We start from the raw sequence: 25596 nt of genomic DNA on the forward strand, positions 1-25596 counted from the left end.
ATTATCATTTTATACAATACAAAAATCAATAATAAATTTATCTTTTAAAAATTTAATTATAATTCCAACACAATAACTATATTTTCCAAAATATAAATTAATAATATTTCAAATATTTAAATAATTTAAATAATGTTATTATTAAAAGATAATACTATCATTTTTGAATTCATGTACAACGTAAGTACTATATAGTAAATTGGTTAGAACTAAACTAATTTAATAGAATAAATAAAAATCATTATTAAAATTTTATTTTCTAAAAATAAAAAAAATAAAAATAAATTTTGAAAGCAATTTAGTTTAAATATAAGTCTATATTAAGTGTACAACCTATCATGTTTAAAAAATTAAAGTTGGAGACTGAATTATAGAATTAGAAATAATAACACTTTATTTAGTATAGTAATAATTATTATTTAATTTTTACTAATATATTATTTTTAGATAATAATGTTCTCGGAGTTAACGTAATATTTTATCTTTATTAAAAAATTAGGAATTTAACGTAAATTTTTTTCAACATTTTTTCTAGCAAGGTGTCAATCTTAAAGTGTTTGAAATGTTAGAGTTCATTTTGTTATAAAATTCGATTGGGATTGATTCATTATACCCTCTAAATTTTAGGGTTATTTTCATAATTTTCTCGCAAATAAATAAAGAGCATTTTAATAATAAAGAGCATTTATATCCAATGGGCTCTATGTTTCTAATTATTTGATTTTTCTCTTTTTCAATTTTGTTTATTTTATTTTTCATTTATTTTTATTTTCACATTTATTTACTTCTTTCTTCACAGAATTGTGTTAGAAAATATCAAACATGAATGTTAAAATGACGTGATTATTTATCATTTTGATGTTTAATTTTTAAATGGACCACTATCCGAAAGTGTCGGATCTTGGTGGTTATTCTCTACCGTGAGTAGATCAAAACCGTATATTTTTTGTTCCAAATAGTTAAAAAGGTAAATGAGAATTGATGTTTAAAAGTCACACAATGAAAAATGAATTTGGAAAGAAAATTATCTATTCCCACCTTGGTTAAGAAACTTCACTTGATGTGGTTTATATTGAATTATACATTAAATTAGTTACAAGTGTAAGGGCTCACAATTTAACCAATCAACTTCAAGAGACAATGGGTATGCGCAGATCTGCGCATGCGAATGCAACGACAAAACTAGTGTTGTGCAAGTTTTATTTTACATTTTTAATTTTCTTTTTAAATTACATAACACCCGGTTTATTTTTTTTAATTTTCAATTTAAATTTTGTAACTTGCTAAAGTTGTGTAACATGTCTTTTTTATTATACAATATAGGAGATGCATGTTATAGAATTTTGATAACTATATAAAGCCATCAAATTCAATGCAAAAATAGATCTAAAAGTTTTAATTTCTCTCTAAAAATTGTTTTTTTGTGATAGAGTTCGGACGATAATTCTGGTTCGTTGAGAACAACGCTTCGGTGTGGTTGTGCTTCTTTTTATTCTGTAAAACAGTTGCAATTCACATACGATGAAGGCTAATATGTTTTAAAAAATGCGTGTGATACACATGGTTAGATTCAATTTAGTTACATTTTCTATTTTCAATTGAATTTTCTATTTTTATTTATTGTTTATATTATCAATAAATTATTTTTTCTGTCTGCGTATTATTTTGCCTAACAAATTATTCCATACATACCTCAAATTAGAAGCAAACTAGCAAAATAAATTAAACATCTTGTAATCTTAAGAAGCGAGAAAGTTTGCCGTGGAGGAAAGAGCCTCAGCAGGACCGATTCAGCTGCCAATAACTTCTGAAGTTATAATGATAGAGAAGAATGTATGCGTGTTTAGTTTTCTATTTTATTGATTATAAATTGTAATTTATTTTGTTCATGGGTTATGTGCTCTATATTTTGTTGATCTGCTAGTATTTTTTACTTTTATGTGATAATTTCTAATTTCTAACGCTTAAGTTGATCACTTGCAAGAACTTGCAGATTTTGAGATAAATGAGGTGTTTCAATCAAATAAATAGTTGAAAATTGAAATATCATTCTAGCTATACACATCATTTTGTGAAGAGCATTTACATAGCAAAAAAATTACATCGAGAATTGTTTATATTGATCCCAAGAGTCATATTTTTTAAGCTATGTTTAGGTGTTAATTTAAGGCCAAATGTCGTAAAAATGCCAAACCTTTTATAAAGTTTCACAAAAGTCCCGACCTTTCAATTTTGTCGATTTTGGCCAAAAACAGATTATTTGGTTTCAATTGTGGCCAATTCTCAATTTGATTTCAATTTTGCCTATGTGGCGTCTACGTGGCATGCACATATATTGGAAGGTCAGGACTTTTGAAATCAAATAATCCATTTTGGCCAAAATCGACAAAATTGAAAGGTCGGGACTTTTGTGAAATTAAATAATCAGTTTTTGACCAAAATCGACAAAATTGAAAGGTCATGACTTTTGTGAAACTTTTGTGAAAGGTTTGGCTTTTTTTACGACATTTGGCCTTAATTTAGGACTTAAGTGGCAATATCCCCCTAAACTTGTAAGCAATGGCAATTAACACATAAATTAATTTGGTGGGCAAACTAGTACATGAACTTGGTGATTATGGGCAATTTGCCCCATTTTAACAATTTGCCCCTTTAATTTGTAAGTTAATTGTATCTTAAATCGGCAATTTGCCCCTTTAATTTGTAAGTTAATTGTATCTTAAATCGGCAATTTGCCCCCTAAACTTGTAACTTAATTTGCCAAAATGGGCTAATTGCCCATAATCACCAAATTCGTGTATTGATTTGCCAATAAAGTTAATTTATGTGTTAATTGCCCATTGCTTACAAGTTGAAGGGGCAAATTGCTATTTAAGTCCTTAATTTAGTTTGTGAAGACCTTTATATTCCGGACTAAAAGAATTTATTTTAATAATTATAAGTCATCCCAAATACTGTAGTTATTTGATTAAACATACAGAGTTGAAGCGAATTCTTGTAAATGACAATTCACGTTATTTTCTTTTTCGTCTATTGAAGAAGTTTCCATTTACTGCATATTAAATTTTGGGTTAATTCCTAAAAAAATCACGAACTTTACACGAAGTTTCATTTTAATCATGAACTTTAAAAGTTGTCATTTAAAGGCACGAACTTTCATTTTATTTCAAATCTAGCATTTCAGTGTATTTTTATTGACTAAATTCTTTAATAAATCATTAATGAAAGACCCAAATTATAAATCGACATTAAGTCTTATTATCTTTTAGTTATAGTATATAGGATTAGGAATTTTTGGTTCGATAAAATACATCGGATTTTACTTTGGCGATAGATTTGAAACAAAATGAAAGTTCGTGCCTTTAAATGACAACTTTTAAAGTTCATGATTAAAATGAAATTTCGTGTAAAGTTCGTGATTTTTTTAGAAATTAACCCTTATATTTTTTGCTTGAGTTTAGGTAGAAGGTCCAGAAAAACCCTCGAAATTTTTTCGAAAGTACATATCAAAAAACCCTTATTGTTTTTAAATTGAACAAAACAGCCCTTTCGTCCATGTCTTTGACTAACTGCCGTTAATTTGCTGACGTGGCAATAGAAAAAGGTTCAAAAGTACCCTCAGTTTTTTCAATACTTACCAATTTCATATTTATAAAAAAATTCACATTATTTCACTATCTTCTTCCCTAATTAATTTTACTTTTTTTTATTAAAATCTATTAAATTATAATTAAATCAATCAATTAAAACTACCATCCAAACACAATTGATAATATCAAATTATAATTAACCCTATCAAGACTCAATTAAACTCACCAAAAATCTTGAGCACCCAACCACTAAAAATCAACATAAACACACATTTAATAAAGAAACCAGCTTATGCTATATCCAGAAACTGTATTAAGTAGAGAAAAGAAAAGGAGCTCACATTGAGAATTGGGTTTTGATTGAGGTGATACCTAAACTCTGAAAATATAAAATATACTGCAACAGTCTTAACAACAAGAAATTAAGCTGACAAGAAACATTCGTTATTTAAAAAGAAAATAAATCAAACCTGAAGACTTTGAGAGACAATTTCGATTAAAGAAATGGGAGATGCAAGATTTTGAAACGTGGGATTTGGTCCGGTGATGTAATTGAGAGAGCTGCAAGTGTTGTATCTGCCATTGCTTAGTGTTGACATTCATTTTTGTTTTTCTTTATTTTGACTAAGTATGATTTAATTGAGATTTTTTTAGGAAAGAAGCAAAACTGGAAACAAGAAAGTAAGATCTAGATTGAAATTGAAACAGTGTAATGCTAACAATATAAAAAATTACTTCTAAATTATAATTTGATATTATTAATTGGATTTGGATGGTTAGGTTTAATTGATTGATTGATTTAATTATAATTCAATTGATTTTAATAAAAAAATTAAAGTTAATTAGGAAAGAAGATGGTGAAATAATGCTAGATTTTTTATAAGTATAAAATTGGTAAATATTAGAAAAATTGAGGGTATTTTTGAACCTTTTCCTATTGCCACATCAACAAATTAACGACAGGTAGTCAAAGTCATGGACGGAAGGGTTTTTTTATTCAATTTAAAAACAACAAGGGTTTTTTTGTACCTAACAAAATTTAAGAACTGATTTGTATTTTTTGAAAAAACTTTTAGAGTTTTTTGTATCTTCTGCCTTGAGTTTACTAATTTTAAAATCATAAATAATAATCAGAGAGTTACTAAAATTTACATTAAGTTCACTTCTTTAAAATACTTGATCTTTTTAATCAAGTAATGAAATTAATAATAAAGATGTTTTAATTTTTAAAATACTAATTTTTTTAATTTAGTTCTTCTCTACTTAGTTGCAACTGGGTAAAAAGTAGGATTTCCTTCCCTTTCTCACACTTCGGTTATTGAATTTAGCGATGCGACGTTCTGGAAATTTTTTTATTTTAAGACATGATTCAATATAGATCATGTAAAAAAAACAGGTACAAAAATCTTTTTAAGTTTTTTTTTGTTTTTTTTATTATTACTTCTAATATTTATAACGGTGCAAATAAACCTCATGCTTGAGGAAGACGCCGGAAATGATGGAGACGTTGGACATGCCGGCTAGACAACAGAAACGCCATAAACCGAGTGAGCAGATGCCGGAAAATACTATGAGGAAGAAAATAACTCATATAGGACAAAAAGGTCCATTTTAGGATAGATAAAATAAAAACAAATTAAGAATATCCAACATAAACAATGATTTATAAAAAAAAATACCACTTATTTATTGCAAGATAGACAATTTGGTGCAGTTTGGATTTTTGGGAGGTGATTTTGGCCAAAAATAACCAAAGCCACCTCCCAAAAAATATGCGGTTGCTAGGGTTTTGTTTAACAAGAAAGGTTTCTAAAGAAAAAAATAATGACTTTGATGTTGTTTGTTTTTGTTTTAGGACTTGTTTGGATCAATTTGAATATAGAATTCATTTATTTCATTTATAAATAAATTTTACTTGAAAATTATTTAATAATTTTTATATTTAGTTTTCTGAATTTAAAATATAAAATTAATTTAAATGAAATGAAATAAATTAAGTATTATATTTCGAATATTAAATGCAAATTTAAATTATAAAATTCATTTAAACCAAAACACGTTTTGTAAGAATTCAATTGGGTTTCATAAAAAATTGAAGAAAATAGAAAATTGAAAGGTAGCTTTAGCTAGCTAGAATTGCAGGAGGTAAATTAAGCTGGAGATGGTGGCAGTTTTGGTTTCCTTAACTTCATTAAAATAAGTAAAAACATATCGAAAAATCATGAGCCCTATTGCTGCAGGTGTATAGGCAAACAAGCAGCAGTCGATCAACCTTCACTCACAGTTTCAATAATATAGATACAGACATAATAATTGATGTTCAAATTTTATTTAATTAGGGATTTGATCCACTTTTCAGTTCCATATGTCACTTTAATGGATAAATGTTAAATAGTTTAAAACCATCTCACTTTTATAACTAAAGAGAAAAGAATTCAATTAATCAGGAAATAAAAGCAGAGTGAAAGAAAAAGGGAGAAGAAAAGCAAGCCATGCATGCAATACTAGCTGCTGGGCTATGGTTCCGGCAGCTGCACTGCAATAGAAAGGCTGTGGAAATGGAACTGACGATGATGAATTTTACAGGGACCACTTTGTAAATATGTATGTTTATAGAGGTGAATGCCAAGAAGAAGAAGATATAAAATCCCAGTGCGGTATATGAATACGCATGCTCTTGCTGCTGCTGGCCCCCCTACATAACCTAAACATTCCATAACCTATATACACTACCCTATTTGTTTTCGTAATGCTCTATATCTTCTTCTGGGTATGTGTTTTTATATATATGCGGGGTATTATTAAAATTGAAATAAATATAGAAACAAAACTTCCTATTCAAAACTGCCCCAAATACGGGAGTTTGGACAGTCAAAAATCGATACTGATATTCGATTTTGGAAGATTCCTGCATATATTTAATCAAACTAGTTTCGCATTACGTGCTATGCACGTGGCTCGTAACGTAACTCGTCAATGAACATATTAGTAAATTTATTATAATTATATCAATTTTTTAATTAATATTAAATTAGTTAAGAATTTTTATAAAAGTAAATATAATATATGCGGTTATTAATTTTTTTTCCATACTGAATTTATTCTTCTTTTGATTTTATAATTTTATTTAATTTTATTAATAATATCTTTATAAATAATAAGATAGAAATTTAAATAATAATATATTGACCAAATACATTATTAATTTTGTAGTTCAATCAAACTAAAAGATAGATATTCCTACTAATTTGGAGACAATTTAGTTATCTTTTACTTATTAAAAACTAAATTGGAGATAATTTAGCTATCTATTCTAATTAGGATTTTAATTACAATAGTTATTAATTAAATAATTAATTAGTTAATGACTATAAAACCTTTATTTAGTAGTAAACTGCAAAGGATTTTTCAGTAAATTTGCCTGTCCCCCCCACCCATCCGTGCTTTTATATATACTAGTTTCGCATTACGTGCTATGCACGTGGCTCGTAACGTAACTCGTCAATGAACATATTAGTAAATTTATTATAATTATATCAATTTTTTATTTATAATTAATATTAAATTAGTTAAGAATTTTTGTAAAAGTAAATATAATATATTCGGTTATTAAATTTTTTCCATACTGAATTTATTCTTCTTTTGGTTTTATAACAACCATAATTAAATAATTAACTTAATATTATTAATAATATCTTTAAAAATAATAAGATAGAAATTTAAATAATAATATATTGACCAAATACTGTATTTTAATTTTGTAGTTCAATCAAACTAAAAAAATAGATACTCCTACTAATTTGGAGACAATTTAGTTATTTTTTACTTACTAAAAACTAAATTGGAGATAATTTAGCTACCTATTCTAATTATGATTTTAATTATAATAGTGATTAATTAAATAACTAATTAGTTAATGACTATAAAACATTTATTTAGTAGTAAACTGAAAAGGATTATTCAGTAAATTTGCCTGCCCCCCCCATCCGTGCTTTTATATATAGTATAGAAGTATAGATAGATAACTTTACTGTAAATATAATGATAATAATATAATGGGTTAATTGCAAAAAAGAATATGAACTTAGCATGTTTTATGATTATAATATCGAATTTGAAATTTTGACAATTTTTTAAGGCAACATGTATTTAACTATCCATAATTTTAATGTTTAATTTTGTCAAATATATCACAACCTTTAAATTTTACCATGGCGCGAGGTTGTATACACCACGTAGGATAAATTTTGTACATGTAGACAAATAATATTGCGTCACATCAGCTCAAAACTAGTAGTGTGTATATTTGATAACAATAAAAAAATTGATGGATCAAACTGAAAAAATTTAAAAATTATGGTATATTTGGAAAAATTGTGTATAGATACCGCTATTTTCTAATTCACAATAAGGACCGATTTTTCAAGACTGTATATATTATAGTGTCCACATTAAATGTTTTTTTCATTGGATTATAACTTTATTTTGAACAGAAAAAAATTTAACGGTTCATATCCCAAACTGCATAATTTGTCAACACAAAATCTATCCATATAAATGTAACCAGACAACGGGTTTTATTTAAATTCAAAAAGAATAATCTAATTAACTAGCTGTTCTTAATTAATAATTAGACACGTGATTTGAAAATGTAAATACTTGCTCACAGCAAATTATCTACTGGAGACCATGAAACGAAAGACCTTGAAAAAGAAAGGTTAGAAGAGGAAGACCCCTCTATTTTCTCTTATTTTTGTATATACATGCAATAAAAAAGTCTCGTCAATCATAAAAAAATAGGTATCCAACTTGATATTTGGCTGCAACCCTGAAACCCGATTTCATCTTTGACCAGATGAAGAACAAAATTAACTTATGCTTTACTTCATCAGCTACCATTTTCTAAATTGATCTTCCAATATCACAAATTTCCGATTTTTTGAACTTTATTTAAGTACGTTTAATCAAATAATTAACCACGTAAAAACCTAAATCAACTCTGTATTTCTTGTATATTTTAATCAAATAAAATTTGGAGATGGAAAATTGGGGATAGGGTTTTAAATATGTACATACCCAGAAATTTTGTTATCTAAACCCGGTTCATGAAAAATTTATGGATCTATCCAATGAGATGATAAAGAAATGAGAAGAAAGAGAAAATAATAAGAAAAAAGAGAAAGTTGTGTTAGATTTTCTAACACTTCATTGGATAGGTGCATGGAAAATTTATGAATCGGGTCTAGGTTAGAATTTTCCGTACATATCCATAATATATTTTTTGTCGGGGATGAATAATAAAATTAGAATTTCTCCACATTTTGCACGAAACCAATTGACTTATATGCTAAATACATTATCTTCCGCTCATAAACCACTTGACTTTCTCTTAATTATCCGATTGATTCACCTCTCTAATTGGTATACTACATCCAAAACTCTACTAGTCTTTTCTTCCAAAAAAAAAAATAACTCGACTACTTTTATAAAGACTGGACTGCAGATATATCAACATAGAAGTGGAATGTGATTCTCTAGCCTGTTTATTAAGAGAATGTAATTAAGAAGAAGCAGCAGGGATCCTACATCCTACCTATCTTCAACCATAATCAGCCTGCACTTACTAAGATAGTCATATATTTATAGTTTTACATATTTTTTAAAATTAACCTACTTACAATCAAAATTAAGAAAATCTCTAGAAGCAAAAACTTAAAAATAAATAAAATGAAAACGCAAAGATTTTAAAGGAGAAACGTGGCTATATAGGGAAGACAGTGGATAGGCAATCTTAATAAAACCCTCAGGAATTTTCTTGTGCTCAAAGCTTGAGTTTTCCATAAAAGCTCGTTAACCATTAAATGCACATTAATAGAAAAGGTAGATTTTTCTTCTAAGCGCATTACTACCATTCATTGCTGATATACTTATAAGTATAGAATCTTCTTATGGTGTAAAGCATTAAATTATGCTTTAAAAAAAATTAATTGCATCCAATTGGTGAGAGGACTGTTGAAAAACAAAGGAATTATTACTAACACTGTATGTATAGCTTCTGAACCAGTTCAACCACCAACCCTTGATTTCTTCTATTCATGCTCTTAAAAGGCCAAAAATCAGCAAGTTTCGCCAATTAAGGCCACCAATCAATTCTTAAGTTTTATAGTATGATAAAGGTAGCCCTATTATGAAAGATTGCTGATTATACTAGTAACAAACTCGGGTATTAAATTTTCAAGGTTATTGAGGTTTCGAGTTTTCATTTTGATTGATTTTGTTTTATTTTAGGTATCCAAATTAGTTTACACGCCAACCAGATCTTGCCACGTTATTGAGCAAAATAGCAAATTTTGTGCACCCAAATAAAAGTTCAATAACCGTGAAAATTTAATATTCATTATATAAAAAATATGACGTGGTAAAATTAGGTTTCCATGTGTACTAAATTTGACATGAAATTACTAACAAACTTCACTTAGCTTGTGAATTTGAAGTTAAATGTCTAAATTGAAACAAATTACGTAATGATTTAGCTACTTCGAGAATTTAATACCAACAAACCGAAAAGGAAATTAATATCGTTTTTCAGAAATCAAAAATAAAAATAAAAGGAGATTTTCCGTAAAGATGAAACTGAATGTGTTGTATGTCTTGCATGGAGTTCTTGTAAGCTACCCGATGATTTCTAAAAAGATCACCCAAATTTGCAATCCTTTTTACCAAGAAATATAAGAACACCATCGACCATGCATTTAATTTTACAGCATGAATCTTTTGAAATGCGAGGAAAGCAAAAACTTAGAATTGGACATGTATAAACTTTTGTGGATCACGTCTAAATCCAAGAATAAGCAATCATATCGAGTTCAGAAGTCATAATCCATGGAAAATGAGAGCACATGAAATGAGTCAGGTTTAGAGAAAGTAGGGAAATTTCAAGGGGTTTCTGTTTTATTATAAAGTACCAAATGTAGTAATCTATGGAGGCTAATTACACTAATCCCAATTCTAATCAAACTAGCTTATACCCTATATTTGATGCCAATAATCTTCATATAACATGCATCACATGCACATATTTACAGAGAGCATTAATTCTCCATTAGGTCACATTCATGCACGTCAATTCTTGTACCCAATTATATATAAGTATGTGTACACTCCCAGAAAGAGAGAGAGGCTGTGTATGTATTTGTTTCGTATTTCTTCTTCTTCTTCCCGGTCTGTTTAAAAAGCAATATTTTATAGTGAAAAGGATTTAAATTCTTTGCTAATTCAAACACGAAACCTTTTTCTTCCTATTTTATGCCGGCAACCAAACAGATAAACGGGAAAAAGCGGCTTCGAGTTCAACACCAATTAGAAAGCAGAATTCAGTATCAACAATTACAGAAAAACAACACTAAAGCACATTGCACGCATCCATATGCTTGCAAGCTCAAACACGGATTCAATATTTTTAACATTTGCTAAACTTTATTACATTATTTATAAAACAGTGACCTACATTTTATTTATTACTTATATTTTTATAACCAAAACTTTTATTTTATTAACAATGTGAAGTCATATAATCAGTTTCTGCTAATTTTAACTATGCGGCCGATGAACTAACTACCTATGTGCCATTGGATATCAAATGATCAATCGGCATGAGGTAGTTATCGGTCAGAATTAATACCTATTTTATAAAAAAAATGGAGTACATAATTTAATAACCGTAAGAATATTTAACCGGCCCAAGCACCCTACACTAGAAACGAAAACATAAAATGTAACATCAATAAGATCAAAGAAATTAGAGGGGAAAAAGAAGAAACATAAAGATCTGAATTGACATTCGGAACAATATCCAACACCCACACATTACTCCACAGGCATTAGTACTGACTACAATTTTCTAATTCCTATGCTCTCTTCTACTTCATTGGGTGGTGCAAGTTCATACTTGAACAAGAACCGTAATTAACAATCATAACCAAAATGTCAACAATTTTAGACTACTAATTGTTGACATTGAAGGTTTTTCTTTCCTGTTAAGAATTTCAATGATAACAACAATGCAAATGCACTACAACACCGACGACCTAAGATCTTGGTGGCGGTGGGAAGAAATGCGTACCAGCAAAAAATGCATTAAGTGGAGCTGACGAATATAAAGACGGGTCGAGCAAAGCTCCAGGGAGTGTTGAAGTATTAGCGGCAGTTGTCGGCGCCGCCGACGTCGTTGTAGCTGATGTTATAAGATTCAGCTGCTGTGCTCCTGCTGATGAGCTTTCACCTGCACTTGTATAACGACCATCAACGCCTTGATCATAGAGGATTCCTCTAAACACATGGCCGCCTATATTCACAGCCGTTTGATATGCAAATTGCTCGTCTGTATCTTCCACAGCGCTTACTCTGACGCAGCGAAATACTGCCGGAGAATTCACTTCTGGCGGAAAATGGCTCACTTCCAACCCTAATTTTGGGTCACAAATTGAAACGAGTTAGCTCTCAGAGTCGAGTGAAAAAAGAAGCAAGAAAAAGAGAGAACTAGTTATTCTTGCTACTAGCTACACTTTTTCTCGTCATATTTACTAAGAAACAGTGTAGAATTTGAAAAAGAAAAAAGAATATAAAAAAAAGCATGTGGTGGGTGGCTGACTATGGAGGATGCTATGGACTTTGAATTACTGAACGAAGTCTTGAAATTCTTCCAAGATCTCATAATTTTGAATATGCACGCAATACAAATAGTTTCTTGAAAATTCTTTGACAAAACTTTCGCTGATTACATTTTCTTTTTATATTATCTTGTTCTTGAAATCGTAAAAAAGACCAAGAATTGTTTAGATTCTTTGTGTTTGTTTGTTTCCTAAGCTACAACTTTACCTGACGTGGAAGTAGCTAATCGATTAACACCACCATGACTCTCTCTCTGCCTTTTCGGCTGCTGATCTCGAAAATGCTCAATTTGATTCTGTTGATGTTCTTGATTTTGATTTAGATTCTGTTGTTGTAATTCTTGATGTTGCAGAGAAGATAGCTGCTGTTGCCGCTCACGTCTTTTAGCAGCAGGGACCCAAGTGCTCTTAACATGCGTTTGGCACTGAAACCCTCGGCTTTTACAGCAAGTTCTACATCGCAAATGCGTACAATCTTTTTTAGCTTGATTCCCACAGTCTTGACAATTCATTCCTCCGCCTCCTAATCCTCCACTGGGCCTCATCACTGTAAAACCAGCTGATCTCGATGATTCATCAGAGAAGCTTCTTCTTCCACTACTAGGACCCACTCCATACGAAGGGTAGCTGTTCATGTTTTGCTGCTGCTGCTGCTGATAATACTGCGGCCATATCTCGAATCCCCTCGTGTTGTTACTATTGTTGTAGATCTCCTGCTCGTTCGATGATCTGTATATGTAGAGACTGTTCGTGTTTGTTTCTTGATCTTTGTCTAGTTCTTGCTTACTCGTTTGTCCGTCTCTCCCTCCGCTTAGATAGAACCAACCAGCCATTTCTTGCACCCGAATGAAACTACTCCAGCCGAGAACCTCAAGTTAAACCAAAAATCCATAGCCAGATTGCAAAACCCGGATTACTTATTGTCACCACCAAATTTGGTGGTTTATTAGAATTGAATGTTGTGTTTGTTGAGTGTGTGAATTTTTTATTCCTCTTCTTCTGACTCTCTCCACAGTCTGAAATATTTGATCTTGCTGTTTGGGTTTTTGCAGCTTTTGAGGTATACTAATAAAAAACTAAAAAACAAACTTTTATTAGGGTAAGAGTAGAAAAAAAGATGGGGTTTCTTCTTTCCATTGTTTAAAGCAATTATGGCACGGAATTAGACCTCTGCAACGCCGCCATGGTAACTGCACTGTACCCCCCACCACTCTGCTACACACTCACCTTCTCTCTCCTCAATTACTCTCTCTCTCTCTCTCTACTCCCATTAATTTACAGCTTCTTCTTTCAAATTAACGAGAAAAAATAAACAAAATTACTCTCTGCCCAATTCTCTACAGTTCTCTTCCAGTTTGATTAAAGAGAGACTTTAATCTCCGCCGTCTAATAATTATCTTGCGGTATGTGAGTTTTACACGTGGCAAAGCGTCAGCTTTTCCTTATTAGTCCTTGCACCGGAAAACCCGCTTAGTACTTCCTTTTTCTTTCTTTCTCAAGTTATCTACCCGATTTAGAACCTCTCTCTGCGTGACAGCCGTCTCTTATTATTGTCTATCACAGACTCGTCTTTCGCTATTAATTTTTGGAATCTTGTTTTCCAATCAACGGTTGTGATTTCAAAGGATTGATACGGTACTGTTTCTTTTAGTTTTTCTAGAGATTTTATGGATAAATTCGTCTTCCAGGTCCGGAAAATGCATTTAAGTAAATTATTTTTATTGTCAATGCATCTCGTATTCCACTAAATTCTTTGGGTAATCATTTTGGGATTGACTCATGAAAGAAAAAAATTATTTTCTTAATAAAATGAAACAAAATTGTAAATAATAGATTGTTTTTTTAACAAAATAAAAAGATTAGTATAGTGTTTATAGGTCAACACCCATGATTTGCAAGTGCAACGAAGGGTTAGAATCAATGGGAAAATATTTGATAATAATCAAAACGTATTTATGCATGTAAATTCTCATCCAATATAGGTTGCAATTTGTGCCCTACACAATACAATAATACTAACACGTTTCTTAGAAAAACTCAATTAATAAACTATTTTTAATTAAACATTCATCTCAATGACAAAAAAATTGCTTAGAATAAATTATAGAGCCTTATAAAAAATTAATTTTAACATACATCTTTTTATTGTTCCAAAACCTTATTTGTTGTGAAGAAATAAAAAAAAGTGTATACTTTTCCATTTTTTTAATTGTTTTTTTTAAAGGAGTTTTTTTGAATTGTTCATTTTAACCAAAATTGTACATACTAAAAATGTGAATTTTCTATCTTAAATTATAAAAATAAATAAACTTGAGAGAATCTCATTCCAAATAAATACTAATAAAATCCAAGTTGTTAATAAATCTTTTATAATTGAGTTATATAATTATTTATTATGAATGGAATAATTTAAAAGATAATATTTTAATTCTTAAATGAACAAATAATTATAAATAAATTTATTCGACTAAATGGATAATAAAAAAAATAAAAGGATTATACAATTATAAAAATGAGAAGAAAAAAAATCAGTTCTCTTTTCATCGTATGAATGAAAAATATTGCATTGTATGTATATGCATAATATATTCATATACTGAAGGCATCAATTATTGTCCCCCAACACATAGTCTATTGATAAAATATTATAATAAATCTAAAAGTTTCAGGTTTGATTTTCTCATTATTTTATAACAGTTTCTTAATTTTTTTCAAAAAAAGTGATTGTAATACTATTAACTGCTTATGAAATTACAAAATAATTTTCACTTTATTTCACTTAATTTCAGGATTACCTCACAGTGCCTGTCATTTTTTTGACTTGACCAAAATAACAAAAATATTTAAAAAAATCACAAAATCTTATTAATCGATTTTATGATTAATAGTAATTATATTCGGCTTTCAGTTTAAACTTACTTGTCTTTCACATAACTTTTAAATTAAATTCACCGTAATTACACAATCCTTTCTAAACTAAAATATAAAAATTAACTATTTAATAACTATTTATATAATTAAATAAAATTATCAACTATAAAAGCAACCAAAGATAAATTTAATTGAGTTCTAAGTATAATAATAAAAAATCACAATATTGACGAATCAAACTATTATAATTTTATTTTAGGGATTTTATCAATTTAATTAAATATATAATATATGAATATATAATATAATTTCTTCAAATGAAAGAAATAAACAAAAGTTATTGTAAAATTGAAAGTATAGTTTATAAATGATCTTTCAACTTGCCGAGTGAAAGAAAAAAATCATCCTTTAATAGTGACTAAAGAATCATCCTTATCCTCAAAAAAAAAAATCATCTTTAGCTTCCATAATTTAACTACTAAAAGCAACAACGAGCATTATTGTAGATCTCATATTTTGTGATTATTTGCTCAAGTATGGGGAATCCTTTATGTCTTGTGCAGTATTTCATATAAAAAAACAAAACTACCAATTATTTCATTTTTAAAAACATAATTCTTAGCAATTATTTCCTCACTGAATAACTACATCTTGTATAAGAATTTCAAAAATAATTTAAATTTTTTTTATTACTTTTCTAATTATTATTTTTTTACGAAAATATATATTTCTTTAGTTTTACAATTTTTTTCACTTTTTAATGGTTTATTCTCTATTTTTATAATTGTTTTTTTTATATTTTTATTGAGCTTTTTAGTGTAATTATTGTGTAATATAGTGTGATTATTATGTTTTTTTATTATAACTATGATATTTTTATAGTATAATAATAGTGTATTTATAGCATTTTTATAGTGTTTTTATGGTGTATACTATAAAAAAACTATAAATACACCTTAAATACTATAAATACACCATAGATATTATAAAAAAAGCGGCAGAAATACAACAAAAAAACATAGATATACCGAAAAATACCAGAAATACTCTATAAATATAATATAACGTAAATACATTATAAAAACACTGCGAAAATACCATAAATCAATTCGTTGTTTACAAAATTTATAACATTGTAAATAAACAAATTTATGAATAAGAAAATAATTATATAAATAATAGAATAATTTTATAAATAAAAAAATCATAGATCAACAATAATTTATTTACAAAATGTTTAAATCATCGCAAAAAATCTAAAAACGATGTCGAGAAATTCATAGCACGAACGGAAGAGTTGAACGTAAGAGACGAATGGAAAAACGAGGAGAATAGATGAGAAACTCATCAAGCAGACGACAAAAGCGCCAACAAAAATGCGAACGGAAAAAACGAATGGAAAAGCGATCGGAAAAGACAAATAGAAGCGCCAACAAAAATGCGAACGGAAAAAACGAATGGAAAAGCGATCGGAAAAGACAAATAGAAAATCAAACGGAAAATAAAAAGAAAAGAAGAGAGAATTCTGAGAGAAAGAGATAGAAAAGAGAGTGTGGCTATATAAAATTTTAACCTAAAATGAGATCAAATTTTTTATATATAATACTCCCTCCGTCTCAAAACAATAGTCCACTTTCCTTATTTTTTTTGTCTCAAAGCAATAGTCAACTTTTTTTGTAAATCACAATTTAGAGTGTTTATTTTCCATATTGTCTTTATTTAAAATGTATCATTTATTGCTATTAGTCTATAATCATAATATTTAATAAGGGTATGATAGAAAAAATGAAGATAAATTTGTAAAAATTTAGAGCATTAATTGTAACCGTGTGAAAAGGAAAAAGTGGACTATTGTTTTAGAATGTAGGGAGTATGTATTTTTATAAATACGTTTGTTATTAATGTAGAGTGAAAAATGGGATTAATTGCCTATAATTATATTAAGTTCGTGATTAATTTGTTCACAAAATTAATTTATATGTTAATGTCCATTGTTTATAAGTTGGTGGGACAAATTGCCCTTTAAATTTTAAATTTTATGTATTGACTAATCAATCAGCTTTTAATTAATATAATTTTTTTATTAAAAAAGTTTAACTTGAAGACTGTAAGTTAATTACTATACACTTATCTCCACAAAATCATCCCTCGTTACAAAAGACAAACCTTTTCTAATTTCTTTTCTTTATGGAACAATCACGTGAACCGCATATTATAGTAGCCGCTAATAATTGGATATCACTAATTGAAATTATTCAATTTTGCGGATTTCCGGCGGCCTAATTAGTCCCCACGGTACTTGCTGAACAGTTGACTGTGTAAGATTGTAAAGCAAATTACAAAATAAACTAAGAAAAATGATGTACGCCATAATTTAAAAATGACGACCACAAATTGATGGAGTAAATCCGTATATCAAAGACGTTGAAAAGTTGCATTTATCTGGTAATTAGGGGCCCGAGGAAAAGTATTTATCATACTAGCCACTGATTTGATTGTTTTATTAATCTGGGGCTAAGATTAATGATTAATCCGCTGTCCCCCATCATGTGGTAGGAGCCTAACATGCTACAAAGAATTTGTTTACAACAAAATCAATTTTTACCTTTCGAGGTACGATGAATTCTATGTTATTTGGTAGGTTATTCTTCCCAAAAAAATTTAAATCTATATTTTAAATACTTCTTTAATCATCATCAATTTAAATGTCGACTACCTACTACTGTAATTGTTTTAAATAGTACTCCCTCTGTCCATTTTTAGTTGTCAATATTTTTGTCCATCAATAGTTATCACTTTAGGATTTCTATGTGATTTTTACAATAGTATTCCAAATTTGACCTTCTTATTAAATTACTTCATTAAATGGTAGTTCAATTTTCAAAACTAAATCATCCAATAGTGGGTTAATAATTCTATTTTTAAAACTAAACTTTTAATAGTGGAATTTATAAATAGGGTTATATTAGTCTTTATGTTTATAATTTAAGACAAAAGAAATACTTTTTTAATCTTAACAATCTAGCCTAAAGCGACAACTGAAAATGGACGGAGAGAGTAAGTACTATTTCTTTAGTTAATTAATTTGAAAAAAATAAAATTTGATTTATGATTTAAAACAAATAAAATGAAATCGATCCATAATTTGTCAGGAATGGGTGTATATATTTTGTGATTTTAAATTAAGAAAAATATATAGATGGTTGATACAAAAAATGCAGAGACTTTGATTTATTGAAAAATTGGAGGAAGTTTGAATTCTAGCTTGAACTCATTCATTCTCTTTTGACCATTCATGGTCATGACTATAGAGCTATGATGTGACTCAAATCCGTAAGAATGTGCTTTACCTGTGTTGAACCAATTGAAGTGCCAACTCGTTATAACATACTTTTACACTTTGTGAAGGATACAGAATATACATTTTGTATAGTTTTTTAAAATTTTATAATTAAATAGCTATATACATCCTTTTTTTTCTTTTTTTCACACTATTATTTTTTTTAAAGAAATTAATGTATATATTAAAAAATTATAATATCATCATCATCATCATAATTTTTTTTAGACATTTCATATTATATTATTAGGTTAACTTATAAAACTTTTTATACTTAGACTTAAAAAACAATAATTTAATACTATAAGAATATTTAAAAAACAATAAGATAATCTTATTAAACTTATATGATTATATCATTTGAGCTACAACTCATCGATAAAAACATGTATATGTTGGATTAAATCGTTAAAAACTATCATATTTTTTGATTTTTTTTCTTACATGAAATAATTTTTTAAAATCATCAATTTTGGCTTATTACTTAATTTTCAGTTTGAAGTGTAGTATTTGTTTAATTTGAAAAGGAAAAAGGTTAAAATATATTTTTTATATTTGAAATTTTTGACGGAGTAATTAGGAGTTGTAAGAAGCAAAGTGAAGTATATATTTGAACTTTTTATTCAAATTTAAACAAATGTCTATAGTTTAAAGTAAAAATTAAAAAGTAGATTAAAATTAGCGATTTTAAGAGTTTAAACTATAGATAAAAAAAAGTGTAAATCAAAATATATTTTGAGATGATCATAGGTTGGATAAGTAGTAAAATGACAATATATTGTCCTTTATAAGCAATCAAAGGGAGTGCTAGCAAAGTTGCAATGACTCTATCAGCAGAAACAAAAGCTATAATCAAAAATAGGCATTCTCAATTTTAGTGAAAGTTAAATAAATAATTTAACTTCGTTCTGGCTGTAGAGTTTACAAAAAAATTAAAAAGAAGGCTGTAGTATATTTAAAATTTAAATTGCTACTACTTAATTTCGGCTAGGAAAAGTAAAAGAATTTGGGAGTAAAGATTGAGAGAGATGAAGTGAAGTGAGTGATGTGTGGGAGTGTGAATAATTGTGTCTGAGTGTGTGGTTGGGTTCTCTCTCGAGCCTTGTGCTTCTCAGTTGACTCCTTCCTTTTTTTGCTCTTTGCCTTTCCTTGCATTTATACTCGCCTCACATTTCTTGTCAATCACACCCACATTCCCCTGTATTCACACCCACCCTGAATCTCCCCATTCTTTAAATTCAAAATCCAATTTTCTATCAAATCACTATTTTCATGCGTAAACTGCCTTCAATCCACATCCAAAGAATATTAACTTACAAATTAAAAGGATAAATTGCTAATTTAAAAAAAAATCAACTTATAAATTGAAGGCAAATTGTTAAGATGGAGCAAATTATTTATAATCAGTGTACTAATTTGTCCAAAAAATTAATTTATGTGTTAATTACCCACTGCTTACAAATTGAGGGGCATATTACCACTTAAATCTCGATTGAGTTATCAAAAATTTAGATGAACTATTAATATTAAAGAGAGAAACTGATCATTTGTGCCTGAAAGGTTTGACTCGATGATCAAGTGAACCTTAAACGTTCGAAAAAATTCATATATGCCCCCCGTCTTAAAAAGTGAACAATCATGCTCCCAATTTTGACAATCAGGCTCCACCGTATCATTTATGAGTCAGATTTGGGGCATGATTGTTCATTTTTTAAGACGTTAGAGACATATTCAGATCTTTTCGGATATTAAGGGTTCACTTGATTTTATTATATACAAACTTTAGGGATAAAAATAACCCTTTTTCCGTTATAGAATGGATTACTGAATCATAATTGTGAAATATAAATCGGATATACAGGTTCAATTAGTTCGACTGATGTTTGGAGGTTAATTTGATGCAAATTTTCAAAAATAAAAATAAAAATACAATTTAATATTTTTGAATTGAGAACCCCATAAAAATAAAAAATGATTAGTTTGGCTCAATCATAAAAATAGTATGGTTCTTTACTATATTGTATGTCTATACTATTTGCTACTTTTAAAATATATTTAGAGTATAGACTTATTATATATACATATAATTTTTTATTTAAAATGTTGCATATTAATTGATATGCAGTTGAACCGGTTGCCGTAAATCAATATATATATATATATATATATATATATATATATATATATATATATATATATATATATATATATATATATATATATATATATATATCAATTTTATAAACAGTTTAATTGAATATTTGAATCACAAATACTCTCTGGGCAGATTTGGGTCAGTTTTTTGCTTATAAATGTTAGATGTTGCTAATAGCTGCTACTCTCCTGATCCATAATATTTATGACATTTGATTATTTCACATATATTAAGGAAGTTGTTAACCGGTAGCTATTATACAATACATGTTTGGTACTTGATTAGCTATTGTTGATGACATATAAAATTAATTTAAAGAACGCCAATTATTATTTTTATGTTTGTTTTTATATTATAAATAAATCATATTATATTTAATATAAATAGTAAGTTATTTTTCATAAGAGTCAAGATTTGCTTAAAAATTAATTTACATAAAAAATTTGATAAATCTACAATTCATTTATAAAATTATTTAATTATAAGGCCTAATCACTCAAAAACCCCTCACCTTTAAACTTTTTTTCAATTCTACCCCGACGTTGAAAATTTGTCAATTTTACCCACTTTTGAATTTTCCGTTTTCAATTGTACCCTAATATTTTAATTTTTGTTATTTTTTTTACTTAAATGATGAAATCATTCAATTAATTAAGTCTAAACATGGAATTAAATTCTTTTTTATTCAAAAAAGTACAAATAAGTCCTTTATTTTTAAAAATTAAATAAAAACCATAATCAAATTAACACTAATTTAAATTCTTAATTAATTTAACTAAATTTAAATAAATTTTAAAAATATACAATTAATATATGCGAGACATGTAGAATGTTTTAAACAAATTTCCAAACGCAAAAGACGTTAATTTAATTTTTCAGGGTACAATTGAAACACAAAAATGAAAAATAGGGTAAAATTGACAAATTTGCAACGTCAGGGTATGATTGAAAAGGGGCTAAAAGGTCGGGGTTTTTTTAAAACATTAGGCCTAATTATAACTACTATAATATAAATAAGATAATTTTAAATAATTTATAAATAATTATATTTTTGAATAATTTCAATGATTTCATTTACATAAAGTAATATATTAAATATAGATAACTGTATTTAAAAATATTAAAACAATTATCAACTGTGGTATAAATTAAAAATAGAGTTTATTCTAAGTGAAGTTGAGCGGCTCAATGTGGAATATCACACTTAAAGAATAGATAGTTTATTCTAATAGGGCTCTAATACCACTTATTAGCACAACAAAAAATAAATAAAAACAAAAGAAAAAATAATCACACAAAATTAATTTTATATAGTTTAATTAATGTAGTTTACATCGCCGGACAAGAAATCTTTGTGTGAACCTATTTCGCCACGTAGGATTATGGACTATCTACTAAATGCATGACACGTGTCGTAATTAAATGCCATAACCAATCAATAAATACAACATTAATTAGTGATCTTTTAATTAGAATTAAATGCTATTTATTGATTGGTTATGGCATTTAATTACGCCACGTGTCATGCATTTAATAGATAGTCCATAATCTTACGTGGCGAACTAGGTTCACACAAGTATTCCTCTCCACGGACAGGGAGAATTTTATTCTATACATATATAGTTAGTTTATAATAGGGCTACCCACTAATATTTATAATGAACCTTTTAAATGCAATTTTAAATCTTAAACTATTAAGAAATTAATCCTAATAGGAAATCAAATTGTCAAATAATAATATTCTAATCTTAATAGAAAACTAAATCGCAAATATGGGCCATATTTTTTGACAATTCAGCATCAAAAGTTAATAATTAGAAGAAAAAAAGTATAAAAATATAATAAAAATACTAGAAATTACCAACTGAAAATATATGTTTTGAAAAATTATGTTAATTAAAGTAACATCACACTGTCCCTTTAATATTATATAATAGACAATATAACAAAAATGGTTTTGCCATGTAATATTTGGGTTATTAACCAAATTGTGGTACCAGATTTTTATATTTTGTATCAAAATGATACATGTTCTTTGATTTGTATCTTTTTAATACAATAATTTCTATTATTTGTTTCAAATGATTTTTTTTATAAATTTCAGGCATTTTTAATGACGTGGCAACTGGAACAAGAGTGTTTTTTCTTTTCTTTTTCGACAATAGATGACACATTAGATAAATTTATCCGATTGTATATAATTAAAAAAATTAATACATACTGTGATGTGTCATTTAAAGTGAAAGAAAATTAAAACCAAACTCCGGTTGCCACGTCATCAAAAGTAGCCGAAATTTAAAAAAAAAGCCTGATTTGAAAAAAATAATAGAAATTGTAGTACTAAAAAGATACAAATTAAAGACCAGGTATCGTTTTGATATAAGATACAAAATTTTGATATCGATTTGGCTAATAATAACGCTATTAAAAGAATCAGACTTCTGATGCCAACTGGAAGAGGAATCGGAAGACCCACAAGAGATTTGTTTTGTAGGGCAAAAGTCCTTCCATCTAAGATCCAAAATAAGCTTTTGAGGCACTAACATTCTTTTGTCTACCAAGGCACGGCCGCTATGGCCTTTCTTTTGATCCATGTTTCTTCTAATTTTACAAAGCTTGCGCACTCTTTATCTTCTCACCTATCTTTTTTTTTTTCACAAAGTTAGAATATATTAATGAAGATGTAAATACAAACAATGAAAGTCATATCATAAGGATCTCAATATGATCTTTCAAATTTGAACAACCAACTACTAAACAACAATCCAAGATAAGCAAAAAATAATCGAAAATAAAGATAAATCTATGACATGAATCCCGATAAATTTAACACAACAAAGAACTATGTTCCCGTTGGACGGGGTACTTAGATCATCCTTTTTCCGATTTGACAAGAAATCCGCTCTATCCGACGAAACTTAGCATTTTTGATTCATCTTCAAGAATATTCTAAAGAGATAGATTTAAAAACCTCCCCAATGTTTAGATTTACAAGAACTTGGATCTAAAGTTCGAACAAACACTAAATAGTCTTAAACGATCTACAACATCGGATCAAAGAGGTAAGAAAACAAACCATAACAATTTATTTCATAAGATAAAATTTCAAACCATAAAAAACATCTTAAAAAAAGTCTTATTCAATCAACAAAGAGTAGATCTATACTAAATAAAACTATGGGCGGAGAGAAGATGATTTTCCGGTGACCGGAAAAATCATCTTCTCCCACCCTCACCAAGAACAAGATGAAGAAGATGAACTTTGTTTAGAGAGAAGGGGGAGCAAATTTTGTTTTCTCACCTATCTCCTATATATACTTCATATTCACAATCTCCCATCTAATTTTTCTTTTTTTGATAATTTAAAAAGGGGAGAGCGCTTGTGGGAGAAAACGAACCCACGACCTAGCAGTTTGTTACTTAGCGTTTATACCATTTGAGCTATAGCTCATGGTATCTCCCATCTAAATTTTAAAATATATAGAAAAATACATATTTATGTATTAAATTATACATTATATATACATCGAGCATGTATGATCATGGAGGGCGATAAATTCTCTCAGATCTATTTTTTTTATATGGCTTCATATTCAATGTTCAGATTTATCATAATCTATTAGTTAATATGTTAATTAGTTAACCACATCCCAAAACACAAGAAAAAAATTAATATTAAAAATAAATAAATTATCTATCTATTTTATCAAGCAATACATGGACTAACTCCCGATATAACAATTAAAGCAAAATGTGTAGGAGGATCAACTCATCAAGCTTTCTTGAAATAGGACATATATATACAAGAACACACACTTGTATTTCATTGGTCATCGAAGGGCATCTTAAAAATGTCCGGGCCAAAATAAATTCCCAAATTAGAAAATGGTGCTAAAGTAAGCGGTAATTCCGTACAAAAAAAAAGACACTCATAGAATGGCATAAATTTATTTATTTATTGCACTTCGTTAATCAACAAACACAATTTAAAAGACACATAGACTTATAGAGCCATGAATCTCATTCGGAAAAGAAAACGAATTTGAAACCTCCTATTACATTTAAAATTGCTATAAATAACTGAATATACTATACTATTTAAAACCCCAAAACAAACTAATTTACTGTAATTTTATTGTTGATGCTTGTTTTATACGAAAAACATAATAATGGAAAATCTTAAACTTGCCCTAACTCATGAAGATCTAAGGTGAAGAGACAAGAGAGAGTCCATTTTCAAAATTAGGTGAATCTATCTTAAAGGAAAATACAAAACTCTTTTAAAATTAATCAACCAACCACAAAAAAGAAACAAGTATAAATAAAAGGCTTATCCCCTTAAAATCCCCCCACCTTTTACCCCCAATTCATTTGCACCCTCACGTTGTAAAACCACCAAATATACCCAAATTACGACCTTTTACTTTCAATTGCACCCTCAAGCATTAAATTGACCTCTTTTCACTTAAAAAATATTCAAATCAATACTTTAAATTCTAGCATATATTTTAAAATAGGACTTAATATTTTATTTAAAACAAAAATAAACCTATTTTTTCAAGTGAAAAGAGATCAATTTAATGCTTGAGGGTGTAATTGAAAGTGAAAGGTCGTAATTTGGGTATATTTGGTGGTTTTGCAACGTGAGGGTGCAAACGAATTGGGGGTAAAAGGTGAGGGGTTTTTAAAGGGATAAGCCTAAATAAAACATCTTACGTAGTATAGTTTCTTATATGAGTTAGTATCCATAATCTTTTAATCCTAGCCACAAACCTATAGTAGGAAATACTGTCACATGTCACAAAAAATACGTAGTTTCTAAACTTAAGAAGATTATGGTGCATGACGTATGGTCCCAATCGTATAGAGTGGGTGTACAGTGAGCTTAGAGTGGGGCCTCACTGGGGCTGCATGTGAGCGACATGATGAGAAGAATAGAGTGAAGTAGTAGAGAAATAGGTAGGTTTCTCT

General features: G+C 28.2%; 1 protein-coding gene across 1 annotated transcript; it reads right to left on the reverse strand.

Annotated features, from left to right (window-relative positions):
* Positions 1–11388: 11388 nt before the first annotated feature.
* LOC126674860 (protein SHI RELATED SEQUENCE 5-like) lies at positions 11389–13757 on the reverse strand. Its single transcript, XM_050369390.2, has 2 exons — positions 12468–13757; positions 11389–12054 (listed from the first exon to the last, which is right to left on the reverse strand). The coding sequence occupies exons 1-2, from the start codon at positions 13090–13092 to the stop codon at positions 11678–11680; spliced, it is 1002 nt and encodes a 333-aa protein (XP_050225347.1). The 5' UTR covers positions 13093–13757; the 3' UTR covers positions 11389–11677.
* Between the last annotated feature and the right edge of the window lie 11839 nt (positions 13758–25596).

This window comes from Mercurialis annua, linkage group LG1-X (assembly GCF_937616625.2).
Source record: "Mercurialis annua linkage group LG1-X, ddMerAnnu1.2, whole genome shotgun sequence".
Classification (NCBI taxonomy): domain Eukaryota; kingdom Viridiplantae; phylum Streptophyta; class Magnoliopsida; order Malpighiales; family Euphorbiaceae; genus Mercurialis; species Mercurialis annua.